General features: G+C 34.5%; 2 protein-coding genes across 5 annotated transcripts in view; one reads left to right on the top strand and one right to left on the bottom strand.

Annotated features, from left to right (window-relative positions):
- LOC127857684 (uncharacterized) overlaps positions 1-22500 on the bottom strand; it is a 146372-nt gene that overhangs the window by 38426 nt on the left and 85446 nt on the right. The window lies entirely within an intron of this gene.
- LOC127857692 (RBPJ-interacting and tubulin-associated protein 1-like) overlaps positions 6462-22500 on the top strand; it is a 119740-nt gene continuing 103701 nt past the window's right edge. Inside the window, exons 1-2 of the mRNA XM_052394314.1 lie at positions 6462-6660; positions 8073-13542. Of these exons, the coding sequence (XP_052250274.1) occupies positions 6491-6660; positions 8073-8547 (645 nt within the window). The 5' untranslated portion in view covers positions 6462-6490 and the 3' untranslated portion in view covers positions 8548-13542. The remainder of the gene's footprint in view (positions 6661-8072; positions 13543-22500) is intronic.

Below are 22500 nucleotides of genomic sequence, written 5' to 3'. Positions count from 1 at the left end.
TTTCTCAGATGCCATGTACCAATCTCCACGCAGAGTTGTCGTTCCTTAAATCTCACAATCTTTGCCTTCACAAGATTTGGTAGAATTTTATGTTTTTGTATAAGTATTATAATATGTAAAGTAGTATCATTTTTCTTTAATATTTTGAAATTAGTGTATAAATTTAGGTTAATACTAAATATTAATAACCTTAATTAAAACAGGGATTTGTCAAATACACATACCTGATTTAAAGAAGCAAAATTAGCAACGGTAAAATTATTGTATCACGTGGCTAGACTATCATCACGTGGGTGGTAATGGAGGCAGGGATTTGATAATTGTGGGGATTTGATCCAGCTATGCTTGTTCCAGTCAAAATCTCTGCGCGGAGGTTGGCCGTGGACAAGGACATTAAAAGCGCTATTAATTTGTTGTTTGTAGCCTATTATTTAGATGCAAAGCTATTCAGTTCCTTTCGATATAACGATCATTTTCATTGGTGCATAATTTTGCACATGACAAACATTGTTTACAATGGAAACAGGTACTTGCTAGTTTTAATAGGAGTTTTAACTTTAAAAATATGAGCATTTATGAGCCGATAAATATGCACTGACATGTAATTGGTATTCAAAATAAGCATACAATAAAGTTGATCAATTTGTGTGCCGCTTAAATAAATCGATTACAATCGCGGTATTCTTGAAACGTGTCGCTCGACCGAGCGTCATGTCCTACATGGCTACAAACTACAAATTTATTCAAGATACAAGATTCAAGAATCTTTATTTAACGTCGGATGTGAATAACAATAAACATTAGCTCATGAGCTATTTCCCGACAAAACAATTGTATATATATAACAAGTGTATATTGAGCTGAAAGAAAGAAAGATTAAGCATATTATATAAGCATTTATAGTACAAGGACATTATTTAAAGCATATAAAACACAAAATTAAGTAAAACTGTTCAATAAAAGCATAATATTTTGTAAGTTACACACAAATACGGCAAAGGGAAATATACCTAAAAACTATATTGGAGCTGTTTTTGCATAAGTCATAATTAAAACATACTTTTAAGTTGTACAAACAAAGCATTGCAGACCTATATTAAAATTTAAGATATTAAAACAAGTATAGCACACAATTCATGTTTAAAAGCATATACAAGCACATGCACAATAACTACATAGTACACCAAATAAATAGCACATATATACACATACACAAGGGAGTATAAAGAAGCATATTTAAGCACATGAAAAACAACTACATAGCACATATATACACATATATACATGTTTATTTTTTTTTATTTTTAAGCACACAAGAAACTCATATACACTATTACAAGGAGAATAAACAAGGGGTTAACTGACAGATAAATAAATTATATAAGAAGGACAGCAAAAACAAGCAAGCAAGCAAAAAGTGTGAGAAGCAGGTTACTCACACATGGCGCATTTACATTTTGAACCTGTCCAGGTGCGGATCAGCCGTACAAAGTCTTTATATTTGTTGACTGTGCGAATGTCCTCTGGGAGGCTGTTCTACACCTGTACATGCTCAAAACGAAAGGAATTTTTGCCATACCTTGTTGTTCTTACTTGTGGTGTCTCTAGGATGTTTGAATATCTGAAAGAGTAAACCAAGGACACTATGTAGGTCTTACTCACCAAAGTAACATCATATTTGATAAATTGAAAAATCAATCACAAAGAATGCAAATCAGGAACTCGGATTTCTTCGCTGCAACCTCAAAATTTACTGACCAAAATTGAGAGATCATTCTGACAAAGTAATAATCAAGCCTTAATAAGGATACTGCTCCATTGTCTGGTACCAATATGGTTACATTTTATTATTTAATTTACAAATTTTCAGCTTTAAATGCATTACTTACTAGTGCAGAAATTAAACTTCTAATGAGCTTTTATTGTCATAATAACTATCATGTGATGAACAGAAAATTTACACTATTCTATCAAAGAAGAAAAATAGTCTTGGGACAGCTTATTTTTTCTGTATGTACAATCCTTTAAAGCAAAATATCACGCCGGGTATGCGGATACTTTGATAACAGATGGCACTTCGATACCAGATAACAACAAAAGCCACTTGCGAGAGTTGAGTTCTTCAGCTTTTTTGCATTTATGTTCTGTTCATTTGGTTTTCAGACACGTAACATTGTTTGGTCGATAAATGGTATAGCACTTCGTATTGCGGAGCAAGAAAGTCGTGAAAAAAACAGTGGATTATAAAAAAGAGATAACATTTCATTGATAATCGTCATGAATTCGATGATCAGTACGAATTTCAACAAAATAAAAATACTTTGAAATAAATCAAGAACTTGCCAACTAATCGAAATAAAAGATCAATATGTCCATTTATGTTACAACATGTTTAATTTTAGTTGAATAACGTATTTGAGGAAATTAAAATGTTTTAAGAGTCGGATGCCAAATTTTCATGGACACTTCTTTTACCGATCATCTCAAAGACAATGGCACTTCGATTCCAGTTAACTCGACACTTTTTACCAGATATGTCACACTCTATTTAGTGAAGCAGAAATGCAGAATTCGCTGTGGAATGCTGCTATAGTAAGTAGGCAATAAATAAAAATGTATGTACTGACGTAAATTAAAAACGAATTACCGAAACATGTTCTTATCCCTTAGGAATGTGATAATAAAAGGGAAAGGGAAGTGTAAAGGGAAATGCTTCCTATAAGTAGAGCTCAATATAAAGGGAGTTTTCCAATATTTTTTTAATTTAGTGGGTACGCATAAGTATCGTCTTCATGATGCGATTCTAATGAGCACCAATGACAACGGATTTTATGAGGTGTATTGGCCGCTTTAAGACCCCTTGCTCCCCTTATTTAGAGTCCTGAAATAAAGTCAATTGAACACAGTCATGTTGATGCGTTGTATTTTCAATTCTCTTAATCTAAATTTACCACTTAAAAACACGTTTAATATTTACACAATTACTTTCGGTCGTCACTTGCGATATATTACTTCAGAAATTAGCATTTTAATCTTATTTAAAATTTGCACTTATAATATTAATTATAAAAATTAATAGTAATAAGATTTTTGAAAACGAACAACGCCATTAGTTATATTTTACATGTGTATATAATTACATTATGCATAGATTCCCAATGTGTCGGGCTTGACAATGCAAATTGATTCGTACTTCAAAATGTTTTGTAAGTATAGCCATAATATACATAAATGCATTTCAGGTAGAAAATAAATCACGGTTATCAGAGTGCCCAATTTGTTGAAAGTCTCTGTTATCCAAAGTGCCCTATATCGGGAATCAAAGTATCCGCAACTTCATGAATACCACCTATTAAAACATGCTTTATCTTCGTTTATATTTCATTGAATACTTTCAAAATTTCAGTATTTGAAGCACAGTGATTACTCTACATGCTGGAATAGCAAACAATTTCTTGCAATATTTCTAAGTAGTTTTATTTTGTTGAAATGTTTACCGTTCATCCAGTTTATGTTGTTTTCCGACCGAATTTTTTATTTTTTGGGGAAAAATCTACCATTCTTCCGTGATGTTTTTCTTTGCAACAGAAAAGGATACACCATTTATAAACTCGACCATGCGCCTTGTCTATAAAACTAATCTTTATGATATAACTTTAAAAAAAAAAATGATGAACTTACCTCTCGCGCATGGCTTTTGTTGTAATCTTGTATCGAAGTGCCATCTGTTATCAAAGTCTCAGCATACCCAGCGTGAATATGGTCTATTGCAATAGAAATACAATTATAAAAAAAATCTTGATCTTGATTGTACCTTTCTTGATGCCCAAACGTTTAAAAGCTAATGCCATTGCTTGATTTGACAGTCACATCACTTTGATTTTTATACGCCTGTTTTAAAAAAACGGGACGTATTACAGTTTCACCTTTGCGGCGGGTGGGTGGGCGGGCGGCGTCCACAGCAGTGTCCGCTCTCTAATTCAAATAGTTTTCTTACGATCTTCACCAAACTTGGTCAAAACAATATTGAGGTCAAGTTCAAATATGGGTCATGTCGGGTCAAAAACTAGGTCACGGGGTCACTTAGTGCATTTCTAGCATTAAGCATGGTGTCCGCTCTGTAATAGAAGTAGTTTTCATCCGATAATCACCATACTTGGTCAGAAGTTGTATCTAGACAATATCCAGGTCAAGTTCGAATATAGGTCATGCAGGGTAAAAAACTAGGTCACAGGGTCACTTAGTGCATTTCAAGCATTTAGCATGGTGTCCGCTCTCTTATTTAAGTAGTTTTCATCCGATCTTCACCAAATTTGGTCAGAAGTTGTGTCTAGACAATATCTAGGTCAAGTTTAAATATGGGTCATGCCGGGTCAAAAACTAGATCATGAGGTCACTTAGTGCATTTCAGGCATTAAGCATGGTGTCTGCTCTCTAATTGAAGTAGTTTTCATCTGATCTTCACCAAGCTGTGTCTAGATGATATGTAGGTCAAGTTCAAATATGGGTCATGGTAAAGTTATCAAGTTGTCCAAAACCTTCAAGAATACAAAATACAAGAATCTTTATTTAACGTCGGATGTGAATAACAATAAACATTAGCTCATGAGCTATTTCCCGACAAAACAATTGTATATATATAACAAGTGTATCAGGGCTCGAAATTAACACTCGCACACTCGCAAAATGCCAGTGAAAAATACTGATTGCGAGTTAAGTTTTAAGCCACTAGTATTTTTTTGCGAGTACATAAATAGTGGGAAAAAAACTAGTAATATAAATGCACTCGACGTCATGAACGCTAAACCGTAGGTCAATTTATAGAACGTCTGAATACCTGTATGCGGAAGCGCACACCTTGTATGTAGACTGGTATACTTATAGTACAGATACGAGGATAGTATTGGAACAAAGAACGTGAAACAGTTGACTATTCACATTTGTTCATTGAACTTGAACAGACATGGCGTCGAAGCCAAACATAATTAGTTTCCTTTTGCCTACAGACGGAAAAAAATACGAAATATGAAGTAAAGTTAACCGTTGATTTGTATTTTGGTGACGTCGCACTCAACACACGATATCATAGCTGATTTTTTTCAATATTTGAAAAGTTTTAAACCCATTAAAAATATCCCAAACTGACACTTAAACTTTGTTTTCTGAGTGAACACGACACACTTATATTCGAAAACAATGCCCTTATGGTCCACGGAACTTATATCTTTGTATGATTGCAGAAATAAAATGTGTATGTTAAGAACTTTTTATTTTGTTTTAATTGTACTAAATTAATGTCCGAACTTTTTTATGTTTCCTGCAAAATTTGCGAGACTGTTTTTGATTTTGCGAGTTGGTATTAAAGCAGCTCGCAATGTTTTGCAAGTAGAAAAAAAAGTTAATTTCGAGCCCTGTGTATATTGAGCTGAAAGAAAGAAAGATTAAGCATATTATATAAGCATTTATACTACAAGAACATATTTAGAGCATATAAAACACAAAATTAAGTAAAAAATGTTCATTAAAATCATATTTTTTTGTAAGTTACACACAGATACGACAAAGGGAAATATACCTAAAAAATATATTGGAGATTTTTTTTTTACATAGTTCATAATTAAAACATATATTATACACTTATAAGTTGTACAAAACAAAGCATTGCAGACCTATATTAAAATTTAAGATATTAAAACAAGCATAGCACACAATTCATGTTTAAAAGCATATACAAGCACATGCACAATAACTACATAGTACAACAAACGGGCGTATCTTGTGACAGTTTGGCACTCTTGTTCAGATATGATATTGATCCACATGACGTAATTCCCATGGCTGACTTATTACTGCTTACATTGTACATCCCTTTGATTTTTCAGATATGAGATAGATCCACATGGGATTCCCATGATTGACTTACAACTGCTACATCCTTTTTTTTAGAGATTACAAGTACATGTATATAGCTTCACAACTTATACTCATAGCTGTGTTAAAAATGCTAACATCCCTTTGATTTTCAGATATTATATAGATTCACATATCATTCTCATAGCTGACTTATAACTGCTTACATCCCTTTGATTTTCAGATATTACATTTGTATATAGATCCACATGTGATTCCCATGGCTGACTTATAACTGCTTACATCCCTTTGATTTTTCAGATATGAGATAGATCCACATGGGATTCCCATGGCTGACTTATTACTGCTTACATCCCTTTGATTTTTCCGATACAAGATAGATCCCCATGTGATTCCCAAGGATGACTTAATTACTGCTTACATCCCTTTTATTTTTCAGATACAAGATAGATCCACATGTGATTCCCATGGCTGACTTATTACTGCTTACATCCCTTTGATTTTTCAGATACAAGATAGATCTACATGATATAGATTCACATATTATTCTCATAGTTGACTCATAACTGCTAACATCTCTTTGTTTTTCAGATATTATATAGATTCACATCTGATTCCTATGGCTGACTTAGAACTGCGAGGGAGCCGGCCCCCATCAGTCGTGGGTATTAGACCCCCGTCTTCAGGTCGACCCAGGTCAGGGTACAAGGTCATTGCAGACCACTCAGATGTGGACGAACTGCTGTTTACGTCTCATCACCCACGGAGTGAGAGTGAGGTCCTCTTCAGGTAGGGTTAAAATACATGTGCGTAAAGTGCCATCCCAGATTAGCCTGTGCTGTCTGCACAGGCTAATCCAGGACGACACTTTCCGCAGTAACTGGATTTTTTGCTTAAAAGAGACTTTCTATAAACAAAAAATGTCATAAAAGAGGAAAGTGTCGTCCCTGATAAGCCTGTACAGACTGCACAGGCTAATCTGGGACAACACTTTACGCACATGAATTAAACCCTCTTTTCACAGAACATGGCCCAAATACAAATAGTTAATACACCAAAAGCAACAAACATTCTCTTTGAATTGGTATAGTGAAAGCTTATCAACATTACCTGCTAAGAACAGTTTATTTGGTGAGCAACTTAGGGTATTTGATCATCATGTTTCATTATCATTTTATCAACTAATTATCAACAGCTTTTTTTTTAAGGAACCCGTTTTGTATTTATTGTATGATATGCTTTCATTTTTATTTTGAACATTTATCTTCATATTTTAAATATTGTTAAGTTTTACATTCATAATAATAAATGATGAAAAATTTATTAATAAATGTTTCATCTGCAAATCAACTATACAATTTGCGTAGACCTACATTGAATAGTAAAAAAAAGCAAAAGTGATATAAAAGAAATGATGTCCATCTTGCAGTTGCATGCTCAATATCCTTTCCCGCCCAGAATGAAAGTGAAAATGGCTTGGTGCAACTAGCATAAAACCAGAACAGCCTGTGGGTAACTCGCAGTCTGTTCAGATTGTATGCTATTAGCTGCTCATCAGTTTCTAAGGTTTTATAAATAAAGCCTTTAAAACTTGACACTTATCAGATAGATTTTACAAGTTAATTTTTTTCTCTAAGCCTTGGGATCTACAAACGCATCAAAATGCATGTGTGACTGTGGTAAAGAGTTAATAACAGATGATGCTGAATTGTTGCTTCATTCAAGTGTTAAAAGTTTTGTTCCTTAACAAATACTATCTAACTGACCCAAAATAAGTAGGTTAAAAAAATACCTATACATTTATATACATGTATTGGTGAATGATAACATCATATGGCAACATTCAGTACACATTATTAAATCAAAGCTAATAACATTGATCTGTTTAAAACGCAGGTTTGCGTCTCGGACACAGTTGACAATATTGGAATTGCAGTGTAATAACAAAAATTTGAGTCGTGTTCTGAGAAAACTGGGCTTAATGCATGTGCGTAAAGTGTCGTCCCAGACGACACTTTATGCATTAACTTAATTTTCCGTAAGGAGGGACTTCCTTGAAACTAAAAATACCATAAAAGCGGAAAGTGTCTTCCCTGAGTAGCCTGTGCAGACTGCACAGGCTAATCTGGAATGACACTTTACCCACATGCATTATGCCCAGTTTTCTCAGAACGCGACTAATTTAATTCTTTTATTTTCAGACCCCCCTGGTCAACAGCATCGCAAGAGAAGATTGAAAAAAAGAAACCAAAAATGCGGCCCATGTTGTGGGCCCCGGACCCCCGTCAGTCAGTTACTACTAGTCACTCAGACCAAAAGGGTTTCAAAGGCTCAATGCGGTCAACAAACCATGCAGATCTTAATCGATACAGGCCAGTGAAACAGAAGCCGTCATTTTGTGATGAGATGCTGTTTGGACACAAATTAGAAGAGCCTTCATTTGATGCACCATGGGGAGAAAAATCAAAAAGACCTCGACCGTTCTTGTGTTCCCCTGTGGACTATGCTAAACTTACGCGTGAAGGCTCAACATTAAGCGCCAAGTATTCGTCTGTTGGGACATTGGATGGTCGTCCCCCGTCTAGGCAAGGCCGGCGCCCCGCGTCCGCAAATACCAGACCAGTAACTGTGGAGACTTCATACGATATTAATGTTAAGCCAACTTGGAAGCCGTAATTTATTTTGGTGGGCGCTCTGGAAACGGGTCATGCATGTGCCTAAAGTGACGTATCTGATAAGCATGTTCAGTCCACACATGGTCATCAAGGACGTTGCTTTTTGCATAAATATAAATTTCTATAGGATCAGGCTTCCTTTAAATTGAAAATACCATAAAAGCGAATCACACAGGCTTATCTGGAATGACACTATACGCACCTGTATTTAGCCCAGGCACATGAATGGTGATCCACGGTTAGCAATTGGTTCGATTTTTTTCTTATATTAATTTGCATATTAGTTCAGAGCTAAAAGGAAGATACTATTTATTTGAAATTTAACTACAGGGAAAACTCCTAAATTGACAATTCTGGTATATAGATATCCCTGATTTGTGGAATTCAGGCATTAGGTTTGCACCATGCTTTAAGGTCTTTGGGGGGAAAGGCTGTGTATTAGTAATGTTTTCACCTTGTAGTGAATTGTGAAGTGTCACGTTTGTTTAATGAATATTGTTTTAGCAGTAAACAAATTTTTGATGATAAAAGATATTGTTCATTTAAACATGATGTAACCATATGGGTAAAAGAATTTTTCTATTTATTGTATGTTTGTTGGTGCTTTTTAAATAGATTATGGATGCAGAAAGTGTAAAACAGAAAATGAATCCGGAAATTGTGTAAAGAACACAGTTTGTTCATAAGGAGTAATATTCCTTTGTCCTACAGTTGTCAACCTCCTTTTGAAGAGTTTACATTGGAAATTACAACTTGAATATGAATGTATGGTTCCAGATTATTGGTTAGTGGTGGTTTTGCTAAGTGTTGGATCAAGTGGAAGTGCGCTGAAATGTAGTATTTTAGCATAATCATGACACATGTTTAATTGTTTATTGTTATCAGAGGGTTTAATCACATGAAAATAAACCCCTTTTCAAAGAGCAGGCCCATATTTATTTTATTTCATTTTTAGTGGTTATAGTGGTTGGATATTTTTATATTTTCTTGCCGCTGTAGTATATAAATTTGTAAATCTTGTACTTATGAGTATTGCTTGTGTATATATTCTGTGGTAAAGGTACATGGGAGTATTATTTCAAGCCTTTTAAATATGAAATCTTATCCTCACAGTACAATGTGCTCTTTTGTGCTTACTTCAACTGAATGTGTGATTTAACAAACGTCTTGTGCTTTTCAAAGGAACAGAACATTTCTTTAACAACAAGTACCAGGAATTTGTATCTTTGACTAAGATTTGACATTCCGTTGAAGTCGGGTTGCTTATTTACTAGAAACACATTCAATGTATTAAAGTGTGATTTCTATATTGTTTTCCTTTGTGACATGTAAACACATACTCCCAATAATTTTTATTGTTTGGATTTAATGTGTGACTTAATAAGTGAAATAAATTAAATGTTGATGCATATAGTTGTAGACACTAAGCAGGGGTTTTCCCCGCTTCATTGGGAAGAGGCCCTAGCCTATGGATTTTGGGAAGAAATTGCTCATTTTGGGAAGAATTCTCGCTAAAATTACTGTTTTGGGAAATGAAAAAGCTGGTGTAAGTTAGGATTTTGGGGAAAACTGCATGATTTTAAAGAAATGTTCAATTGGGAAGGGGCCCTTTAATAGGCCCCTGTTATATAAGGCTGAAAACCCCTGCGGCTATATACAGGGCTTGGACATTTGCATCAATTTCTACCTCCTAATATTACTCGACCTTAAATTTATAATTATTTCTTCTGTGGAAGCATACATGTACCGGTACTTTGTTAAGTTTTTTGATTTGATGGATATGTAAGCCTACTTTATTTGTTATTAAAGCTTAGACATAATGATAGAAATGAGTCATGCTGTGTGCTGTGTGAAAAAGGGGGTTCAATGCATGTGCGTTAAGTGTCAACTACACATTCCGTTTTTAGAATATTTTTATGCCCCCCTTCGAAGAAGAGGGGGTATATTGCTTTGCACATGTCGGTCTGTCGGTCGGTCCGTCCACCAGGTGGTTTCCAGGTGATAACTCAAGAATGCTTGGGGCTAGGATCATGAAACTTCATAGGTACATTGATCATGACTCGCAGATGACCCCTATTGATTTTGAGGTCAATTGGTCAAAGGTCAAGGTCACGGTGACCCGAAATAGTAAAATGGTTTCCGGATGATAACTCAAGAACGCATATGCCTAGGATCATGAAACTTCATAGGTAGATTGATCATAACTTGCAGATGACCCCTATTGATTTTGAGGTCACTAGATCAAAGGTCAAGGTCACGGTGACCCGAAATAGTAAAATGGTTTCCGGATGATAACTCAAGAACGCATTCGCCTAGGATCATGAAACTTCATCGTTAGATAGATCATGACTCGCAGATGACCTCTAAAGATTTTGAGGTCACTAGTTCAAAGGTCAAGGTCACGGTGACCCGAAATAGTAAAATGGTTTTCGGATGATTTCTTAAGAACGCAAACGCCTAGGATCATGAAACTTCATAGGTACATTGATCATGACTCGCAGATGACCCATATTGATTTTCAGGTCAAAGGTCAAGGTCACTGTGACCAGAAATAGTAAATGGTTTCCGGATGATAACTCAACAACGTTTATGCCTAGGATCATGAAACTTCATAGGTACATTGATCATGACTCGCAGATGACCCCTATTGATTTTCAGGTCACTAGGTCAAAGGTCAAGGTCACAGTGACAAAAAACGTATTCACACAATGGCTGCCACTACAACGGACAGCCCATATGGGGGGCATGCATGTTTTACAAACAGCCCTTGTTGAAAAAATCAAGTTAAGGCTGAAAGTGTTGTCCCTGATTAGCCTTCGTGGACTGCGCAGGCTAATCTGGGATGACACTTTACGCACATGCATTAAACTCCCTTTTCATAGAGCACGGCTCAAATATATAATTATTGAAAAAAAAAGGCATTATGAACGTTCGTAAAGTGTTGTACACTTTTTCTGCTAAAACAGGATTTTTGCTAAGAATAAGAAGGACTTCCTCATCAGAATAAATATCAGAAAACTGCACAGGCTAATGTTGAACGACGCTTTAAACACATGCCAGGTCTTCTCAGAGAGTGGCTCATTTATACTATTGACTAAGAGAATCAGAGATAGTTCCAGTATTATTATGACAGGGTCTTTGTGCAATCAGCGAGTCGATAAGGCTTGATTGGTCATTGTCAGCTTGGGTAATACTTAAATGTACCCCCTCCTCTTAAAGCCACACACCTTGAAATGAAATACATGTTAATCAATACATATAGATGCAATTTAAAAGTATGCAAAATTGTCATTAAATCTATAGCCTAGTTAGCAAGTTATTAATTTTTTTTTTTAATTTTAAAACCAAAAGTAGGATTTCTATACATATACGTCTATTTCGACAAACACGATTATTTTTAAGTTTTAAAGCGCGAAAAAGAAGGATTTCTACTTTGTAACCACCAGATATATTCTAATTGGCATAGATAAAATTAAATCTATAGCCTACTTAGCAAGTAAATTATTATTTTTCAAACGGTACCGCTTTTAAAACCGAAAGTTACTGAGGATTTCTAGACGTATACGTCCATTTCGACAAACGCGATTATTTTTAAGTTTTAAAGCACAAAAAAGACAGATTTCTACCTTGTAACCACCAGATATATTCTAATTGACATAGATAAAATATGTTTTTTATTTATACTTAAATTTACTATGCCATGTATTTCATTTCAAGGTGTGTGGCTTTAAGTATACTTGAATGTACTTATATGGGAAACCGGGTACGGAAAATATACTAACCAGTTCCCGACCAATTAGACTGTACCAGAGTTTAAATTCTCATCCAAAATCTTATGTTGTAAAAAGCGTAACTCTTTGGACAAAACCTGCCTCAATGTGCTTTTTATGTCCCCGACCACTATAGTGGGGGACATATTGTTTTTGCCCTGTCTGTTGGTTGGTTGGTTTGTGTGTTTGTTTGCTCCAACTTTAACATTTTGCCATAACTTTTGCAATATTCAAGATAGCAACTTCATATTTGGCATGAATGTGTATCTCATGGAGCTGCACATTTTGAGTGGTGAAAAGTCAAGGTCATCCTCCAAGGTCAAAAAAACAAATCCAAGGGAAGTAATAAGCTTTTAAGGGAGATAATTATCTGAACCTGCCAAATGATAAAAAATAAATTTAAAAAATCAAAGCGGCGCAATAGGGGACATAGTGTTTCTGACAAACACATATCTTGTTTGAGTAGGAGTTTTGATAATATTGAGGCCATTTTACAGAATATTGACATAAATACTGTATGAACATAATTAACTCAATAGCCGACAACGACCAATCTAGCGTTAGAATTCCAGGGTACATTTCAGTATATTTTCCGTACCCAGGGTACATTTAAGTAGTACCTGAGCCGACAATGACTAATCAAGCCTGAATAAGTCTTGTCAATCACTCAGAGGTCAAACTTATATTCATTGTGTAGGGATTGACAGATGTCTGCATACTTCTATTAGTTTGATGCTAATACTTTGCCAAACATACGAAAATGATTGCCTTTTTTTTACTGGTTGATTTTTATACTGCTGTAGCTTTTCCCCAGCATCTGCAGATGCTGATAGGCATAAAGCCATTTGCCTGTTTGTTTTATAGTTCCTCACTTTGTCCTTCTGTCCATCCTTACTAGGTTAACCCAAAATGAACATTTTGTCTCACATGAATAATTATTGCTACACATCTCTAATACTTGGATGAATGGTGTCTTTGAAGACATTAACACACAAAAATGACCTTACATCATTTTAACGATGCTATGGACCTTCATAATGACGAAGACTTATTCAGAAGGTCAAAATTCTTGGCTAATCCAAAATGACGTGTTTCTTCTCACATCAATAATACTACATTCAAAGCTTTGATTCTTGCATGAAGGATGTCTTTGAAGATTTAAAAATACATCCACAACCTCATGACCTTGACTTGAAATAACTTGTTGGCTTAGACTAATTCAAAAGGTCAAAAGTCTTGGTTAACCCAATATTACACGTTTTGTCTTAATACTAAGCTTTGATTCTTCTATTTGGCTGTGATCTGTGAAAAGGGGGTTTAATGCATGTACGTAAAGTGTCATCCCAGATTTGCCTGTGCAGTGTGACCTGACCTTAATTTGGCCAAAATTGACTTACATTCGGACTAAGACTTACTTTTAGGGGCCATTCAATCAAAGCTGTACCAGGTTTTCGCTGGGTGTGATCGGGGTATGCATTTATTGAACACAGTATCTAATTCTTGCCTGTTTTTGCTGAAATCTCCTGTGATGACTATGGTGTCTTGACAGATTCTGCATTTTTATTTTGGCTTACAGTTTTTTGAACAACGAAAACAATCACTTATAACACTATTGGTTACCTAATGCATCTATTGTATTAATTGTTGTATATACTTTTTATTAAATGAGTTCATGCTAACTTGTTACCGGTAATGAAAATTATTTTGTTTTTAAATGTTAACAAAAAATAAAAGCAACATTAAATTTGTAAAAAAAAAATTAATACAATGTGTTAAATATATTTATTTTTTTTGCATATTATAGACTTGTATTGGTGTTAAATATACTCACTGGTTTGATTGTTTTCTTTTTAAATATATTTTATTGGTTTGTTTTTATTGTGGTATTTTGTTTTGTTCTATTATTGTTTCTCTTGTGTTGCTCACGATTCATCTTCATTACATTTTTATCATACATCTGCGTCTGCTTGCGAAAGTAGAATAATAATATTGAATTTTTCAATAAAATACCACTTTCTTGAAGAGAAAAAAACGCAACGTCTGCAGTGCAAAATAGGCTCACCTACCGAGCATTGGCATTAAGTTTCCAGTTAACCGGAAATAATTCAATGCTATTATTAAAGACCATACTGTAGTTCTAATGGAACTAAATTACAGGTAATTATCTGTTGGAGAGAATGTCTTTTGATAATATTTGCTTTAGAATATGCCTGGGGCCAATGCTATTTACTTCAGTGTTCTTTTGGTACACTTTAAGTATACTCACTTAATTTACCCAGGAGCCATCATTAGCCGTCGCGTGTATAGAAAGAATAAGATATAGAGAATATTTTTTGGATTCATAGAATATCCATTTTATTTCACGAGTGATCATATAAAATATATATTTTGTATGATCGCGAGTGAATTAAAATCGATATCCCATCGAATCAAAAACATTTTCTTTTTATTTTTTTATTTTTTCACCGTTAATTTATATTGTAAAAGAGTTTAACTGGATAATGACGCTGGATTTACGACCTCATTTCGTCGAAAAAATGATGTCATTTCACAGTAAAACAGTGCACTGTTATTTTTCACTGTTTAAAACAGTGAAATATCAGTTTTATTTCACTTATATTTAACCAGGTTTTCCGAAGGAAAAAACTGGTTATTAGATTGGTAAATGCAGGCGGGCTGGCTGGCTGGCTGGCGGGCGGGCGGAACAAGCTTGTCCGGGCCATAACTATGTCGTTCATTGTCAGATTTTAAAATCATTTGGCACATTTGTTAACCATCATTAGACGGTGTGTCGCACGAAAAAATTACGTCAATATCTCCAAGGTCAAGGTCACACTTTGAGTTCAAAGGTAAAAAATAGCCATAAATGAGCTTGTCTGGGCTATAACTATGTCATTCATTATGAGATTTTAAAATCATTTGGCACATTTGTTCACGATCATGGGACGGTGTGTCGCACGAAAGAATCACGTCAATATCTCCAATTTCAAGGTCGCCACGACTAAAAATAGATTTATTTTAAAACAAACTTACAAAGGGGGGTTAATTTCGTTTGTTCATTTCAAAAGTTCAGTTTGAGTTGTCTCCCTTTATCAGATTTTTTTCACAATGAAAACCTAGTTTTGTGACAATTTTGTCCCTTGTTCTCTATAAACCACCGCAAAGCATAAAATAAAAGTCGTTATTTCTTTTTACATTGTTGCTATTCCTAAATGCGATTTCTTGCATTTGATGAGTATGATAAGAGATTTCAACAAATATTTTTTACAAGTAATTTGGGAGTGGAGCTATAGGGTGACTTTTCTTAAAGTTTTTGAAGTTATAAAACATGGGCAAATGAATACCTGGTTTCGGCAGTGATTCACGCATATATCAATACCATATTTTTCTTAGAAAAAATACAGTATTATTGCAAATAAATATTATATATTTTACTGGTTATAAGAAATGTTGTTAAATAAAATGTATATCAACGACAATGACATTGCAATTACTATGTATGCATGTTCAACATAAAACTGTTGTGTGATGTACTTGTATGCATATTATTTAGAGTCAACAATGCGAAATGAATATAGCATGTCATGAATATAATCATTGTTGTTTTTCCAATAAGTATTGTTTTAGGTATAATTGTTAAGACGACAACATATTGCACATAATTTTCATCCTATTTCGCTAGTTGTATGCACGTCAACTCACAGGCTTTTCGTCGTGCATTATCTAGGCATGTTGTCTGTCAATTTTAATATGATGTTTTGAAATTTGATCGTAATTTCAACTGTCAAATGTGCGTTATTCTCTGTCGAAAATTACGCGGTAGGCATTTCAAAGTGTCAGTTTATGTTGAAATATGCGACGTCAAAAGAGTCAACCATCATCGACTGGAACGCAATATTCACGAAACAGATGACATTATTTATATTTGAACAAAAATACTTAAAGAATACATACGCACAGTCTCGCGTTTTTAAGATATTGCATAAAAGAATGGAAGGTAAAATACACGCTACATTAGTGAGACTGCAGTAGATGAGATAAGCGCACACTCCTTTATAACAAATGGTCATTTTAACTAATATACCCCCCCCCCCCCCAAAAAAAAAAAAAGACAAGAAAATCGCGAAATAACACCGAGCGTGTTGCTGTGGGCACTTAAATGGCATATGGTGTTGAAGATGGCTCCTGTGCTTTTTTAACACATGAGACACCATGAGCTGTCGTGTGAACAGAATGTATAAGGAAGGTCGTCACTGACTTGTTTCTTTTTGTTTTTATTCCAGTGCGATTTCTGGCATTTATTTAGTAAGATTCCCATTAGAAACAAGAAATATCTTTAAAAAAGATATACGGCGTAAATAGTTTAATGAATGAGATCAAGGATAGCGAATGTCTTTTTCTGTGCAGTTCTTAGCTGCATCACACGCAGTACGGGATGTTACGGGGAGTTTTCGCGGCTTATTTTACATGATAACATATTGCTGGTCATAAACCTATAGATACAAAACAGAAAACCAAAAGAAGAATGGAAGTGAAATTTAAACATATGAGTCAACCGGCCACACGAGAACAAACCTGTTTTAGTGGTCTGTCGGGCATTGCTATTTGATTCGATTATTAACAGTATCGAGAATCATCGTGCTCATGCTTAAAGTGATATTATGGGCATTTTGCACTGTTGAATTGAGCTGAAAAGAATTAACAGGTCAAAATAGTTAGTTAAAATGTGGTTACTAATCAATTATCTGCAACTCACCTTGCTACCAGTTGTTTATAAAAATATATTTTATATTCGATATTCTTACGTGACCCACCCAGTCCTGTAAGCCGAAATGATCCGTAAAACAATATTGTGTCTTTGTGTCGTATGAACAAATCTGCACTAAAACTAAATTTAGGTTCAACTCGTAAACGCATGATCAGTTGTCAAACGAAAGTACGGTTGATATTCAAATGCATTATTTTTCTCTTTCTGGTATATTGTTTTAGTATGTTGATGCTGCATTAATTACTATAAGTGTATATGAAGTAGAAACATCAAAAATAATCAACGGTTGCGATAGACACCTATAAACTGTTACATGCTCATAATATCACTTTAGTACATTAGGCAATATGGTGGAATAATTATTGTTAAATTTATTAAAAATAATATTTATCATTGTATTGTTGAAAACACATTAAGAATCTATTATTGACATACCATAATTATATTGCTGAATATCTTCTTTTAACATATTTCTGGTCTAAAGAAAATTCCAGGTCACCTAGTTCACGGATAGCGTCTTTATTATATAACGATTATTTTACTGACCTCGAACTCCGGTGATGACCTGTATATAAACTCTGAATGTCCGCGAATTGACCCGAAACCTCGCGGGTTGAAATGCAATTCTTTAAAGTGAGGCCTCGCTTCCACTGCTCTTTATACTTTTACATGTTAACATGTTGACAGGAATATGGAAGTAAGTACTAAATATGAGAACATAGCCTTTTAAGTATAAACGCTTTTGCGCTGGTAATACTCTGAAAATAAAAGGTGTACGCACAAACTGTATTGATGTCGAGAATTGAGTGTAAAACTGTTCTATCTATTAAGCCTTTTCATTAGAGATAAAATTGTTTCATACAGTAAAACAGTGTTACAAAGACGCGGATATGTTTCCAATGTTCTGGTGGTATACTTAAATCAGCCAATGGAATAAATGAAGTGTATTCATTCGTACCTAGCCGCGGGAAATTTTATTTGAATTTTATTGGACACTTACAAAGGTCAAGTCAGGGTGAAAAGCTGGCTTAATACAGCTTACGCCGAAAAAATACGTATGCAAATATTTGTTTAGTAGTTTGGGAGTGGAGCTTTAAGGTACCTTTAAAAAGAAGTTATCGAACCTAATAGTAATTGGCAAAATAATAACTACGTTCGGCACACATAAAGTTGATAATGTACTATATTTTGTAATAAAATATACATAACTAAAGCATTGTAATATTCAATATTTTAATATGTTTAATTATATTAAAATGTATATTTGCGACAGTGGCAATGACACTGCGCTTACTCTATTTTGCATGTTCAACATAAAACGTGTGTAATTGATGTACGGTAAGCATGTACTTTAGAGTAAACACAGTGAAATGAATACGTTGGTATTAATGTACGTGTTGTTGTTTTTCACAGGAGTGTTGATTTCATACATTTCATTCTGACAACGAACGCGTGTTATCATTAAAATAACTTAGACCCGACAGGTATTTGCATCCAATTTCGCTAGTTTGTTGCACGTAAACAGCTTTTCAACGTGCGTCATATCTTCTTCGGTACTCAAGTTGTCTGTCAATTGTAATATAAAGTGTTGAAATTGGAGCTTACTTTCTCTTGTCAAAGTCGCATGTTCGCTGTCAATAATTACGCGCCAAGGATTTTTAGTCATCATTTAATGACGTCAAGCGAGTCACGAGCCTTGAAATGCAATATCCATGCCATAATAGTGGATATTCTATTAGTATAAAAACATGCACACATGTTTTTAAGTTATTGCATTAACTAGTTAAGGGACAATAACGTAACATTAGTAAGACTGCGGTACAGTACAATCGGAGCGTTATATATATATATATACATATATATATATATATACATATATCTATATATCTAACGTACACAAGGTCATGGCCGTACTTTCTTTTTCAAGAAATAATCATTCCATTCTCTACCCACACCCCCTGTTATGAGAGGAACTTTTTTTATCGCATTCAGTTTCACAAGGGTTTAAATATTTAACATACATGCCTTGATCTATACATATCTCAGCGACGTGTTTGCACGATAATTTAAAATAGAAGGTCTTTGGGAAAACCGGTCATAATGCATATGCGTAGTGTCGTCCCAGTTTAGACTGTACAGGTCGCACAGGCTAACCAGGTACGACATTTTCCGCCTAATTAGCTCGGCTAGTTGAGGAGAAACCCCGAGGTATTGTCATAGCCAGCTCGCCCGCAGTCCGCGTCGTGCTTAAACCGTAACAGTGGCTCTAAAATCAAAGTGTTTTCACATACAACTTTGAAACTTCATATTTAGCTGCACCTTGATGAGTTCTACAAGCCACACCCATTTTTGGGTCACTAGGTCAAAGGTCAAGGTCACTGTGACCTCTAATGTAAAACTTCTGACAAGCTTTCATTTATTCAAAACTGCACCCGCAGCCGAGCATTGGCACCCGCTATGCGGTGCTCTTGTTTTGATTTAGGTGTAATAGAGCCTTTTTCTTTAAACAAACATATCTTTAAAGTTAACAGTATACTAAATAACCGTTTCATGTAGGGCTGTACTCTCTAAGAAAATATCATTGTTGACAGGAAGGCATGTTTTTACACTTTTTACTATTATTCGGGTGTTATCTTTCGGAGATAATGGTAGGGCATGAATAGGTGTTCACTACTGAATCCTGAAATATGATACACTTGAAGACTATAGTAAACCATTGCACTGATTAAAGTTACATTCCACTTAGAAACGGACGAAAAAAAGTTGCAAAAACAGTCGATTTGTTTTTTTTTTGTCAAGTTATTTCTTGCATTGTACATGACATATCTTTTTTTTATTGCATAAATCGATTCCGCTTATAATGGCCTTTAAGAAAAGGTTATGGGGGTCTCTATGTGCAAAATGTTGCATTTATTTTGGCTTAAAGTTGTCGCTTTTACATTTAATTATAGCGGGAAACTATTTGGTATATTCTGACCTAAAAGCGTCAAGTAGCTCTGATTAGCCTGCGTGGCGGGACATTTTACGCACTACCATTAAGCCCGGTTTTCTACGAAAACTGCTAAAATCTAAATTACTTTTGTGAAATCTTTGGAAACGCGATTCACCGAATATACCATGAAAATACGTCATTGGCTAAAATAATAAATAAACGAGTGACCTATTTGTGCGTGGCTTAATGATTGCTTTCTGGGGTTTGCATGAGGTTGTGTACATGTATGGAAGGCGAAGTAGAAGAATAAGTGAATGAAAAGAGCGATAGGGAACAGTTTTGTTACACACAATAAACGAACAAGGATAATAATAATAATTAAGAGTAGTAAAAGCTTTCTTAGCTAAATGCATTCAATATATAATACAGTGAATACATGTACTGTACTAGGAATATATACATCTTGAAAATTTGTACTCGTTTTGAATTGTTTATCATTATTCTATATAGCAAATTAGCAGGTCATGTATAAAAAAGGGCGACGACACTTGTTTCAAATTTAATCTGTTAGGTTTGTTTAAACGCCGTAACTACTTAAATGTATAAGCTAACATTACCGATCATCAAACATTTTTGTTGATCGAGTACAGCTTGTCGCAATGTCCAGCATGGTAATTGATTATTTACATTTGATGTAATTGGCCGAGAATTTGTAAAATGTCAACTAGGCTATACGGCTGATGTTGCTTGATATGTTAAAAGGTTGTATCTTTATAACTTACTTACGTTAGATAGACTCTTTGTAACAACCTGTGAAACATATCCAACGTATATATTGTTGGATTATTCATAGGGTATATATCGTAAAAGTTTTACCAATACTTCATTCATTTATTAGATCGAAGTAATTTTAACTGATAACTTTATGTATAAAGTGGACATTTATTAACTTGTTGTTTAAATAACTGACCACTGGACAACCGATTTGTTATCTTTTGAAGGTAAGGATTGGATTTATATAATGAAAACTTTAAAATTCGTTCATTGACTGTTTACCTAAGTAAAATGTAATATGCTGATTTTTATGCATTCATTTAGATTTTTGCCGAAAAAATAATTATTTAAATAGTGTGACAAACTTCCGCTTCTTCAGATACACAAAAGCATGTATTCAATGCTAACATTCATGTATGCTGCTAGCTTACAGAAATGAATTATTTAAACTTTTTACAGCTATATAACCGAATAAAAAGTACAGCTTTATTATTAAATTGGGAAAACTGTGTATTTTTTAGTTATATCTGTTGGTAACACAGATAAAGCGTGCAAAAAGGAATTTTTTCGTAAGCCGTTTTCGAATATGAATATTTTTCCGCATGGTAGAATGTAATTATGTTACATGACGTCAAAATGTAATAAATTGATCCATATATTTTATCAGCGCTCTCGTATATGGATCACTTGTTAGAAAAACAAAACACTCTTATTTCATTTGTTTGTTTTTATGTCACAAATGGTATTTACAAATCAATGCAGAGCTGGATTTGTCCATGAGCTATATGCGTTCTCACATTTATTTAATTAGGTTCACCAATCCATGATTAATTGAAACGTTTATATAAAATAAAATCGAGGCAATCAAATATTTGACGTGATATATACAAATGTCGTTTAAGGCGATCATACTAGTGTACCATTTCAATGTTAACATTTTATTTTCGCAATTTTTAACCAATTATATATGAATATAACAATATAGCAATATGTGATAATATTAATTAACAATCTTTACATGGTACCACGAATGAAATATCGTTTACTGACATGACGTACAATTGAGTCGAGTTCTGAGAAAACTAGGCATAATGCATGTGTGTTAAGTGTCGTCCCAGATTAGCCTGTGCAATTCGCACAGGCTAATCAGGGACGACACTTTCTGCCTAAATTGGATTTTTGCAAAGAAGATACTTCATTTAAACGAAAAATGTCGTAAATGCGGAAAGTGTTGTTCCTGGTTAGCCTGTGCGGATTGCACAGGCTAATCTGTGAATACACTTTACGCACATGCATTATGTCCAGTTTTTTTTTCAGGACGTGACTCAATTTAACGCCGACACCGACACGTTTACTATTGTTGCTTGTAAAAGCAAAATGTGGCCTTGAGTGAGGGAAAAACTTTTATCATTCCATAAAGAGCACAAGTGAGTCCATTTCCGGCATGCAGTCGCGTTGTAGAAACATACAAGTTTCCAGACGTCTTTGTATCTTAAATTTCTAAAAAATATACGTGATATCAGAGGCGCGTGGAGATAAAGTCAGCTAGCCATTATATGCATGTTATTGTTTTGGGGAGTTCTGTTTTAAAGATTTCTCTTGTTTTAAACCCCTGCCTCTGATTATCCTGGTCAGGATGGTACACTGGTCCGGATGGTCCACCGGTCAGGATGGTTAACTGCGACTGTTGACGCATGTCAATATCCAAAC

Source organism: Dreissena polymorpha, chromosome 14 (assembly GCF_020536995.1).
Source record: "Dreissena polymorpha isolate Duluth1 chromosome 14, UMN_Dpol_1.0, whole genome shotgun sequence".
Taxonomy (NCBI): domain Eukaryota; kingdom Metazoa; phylum Mollusca; class Bivalvia; order Myida; family Dreissenidae; genus Dreissena; species Dreissena polymorpha.
This window is presented reverse-complemented; position numbering and strand designations above follow the sequence as displayed.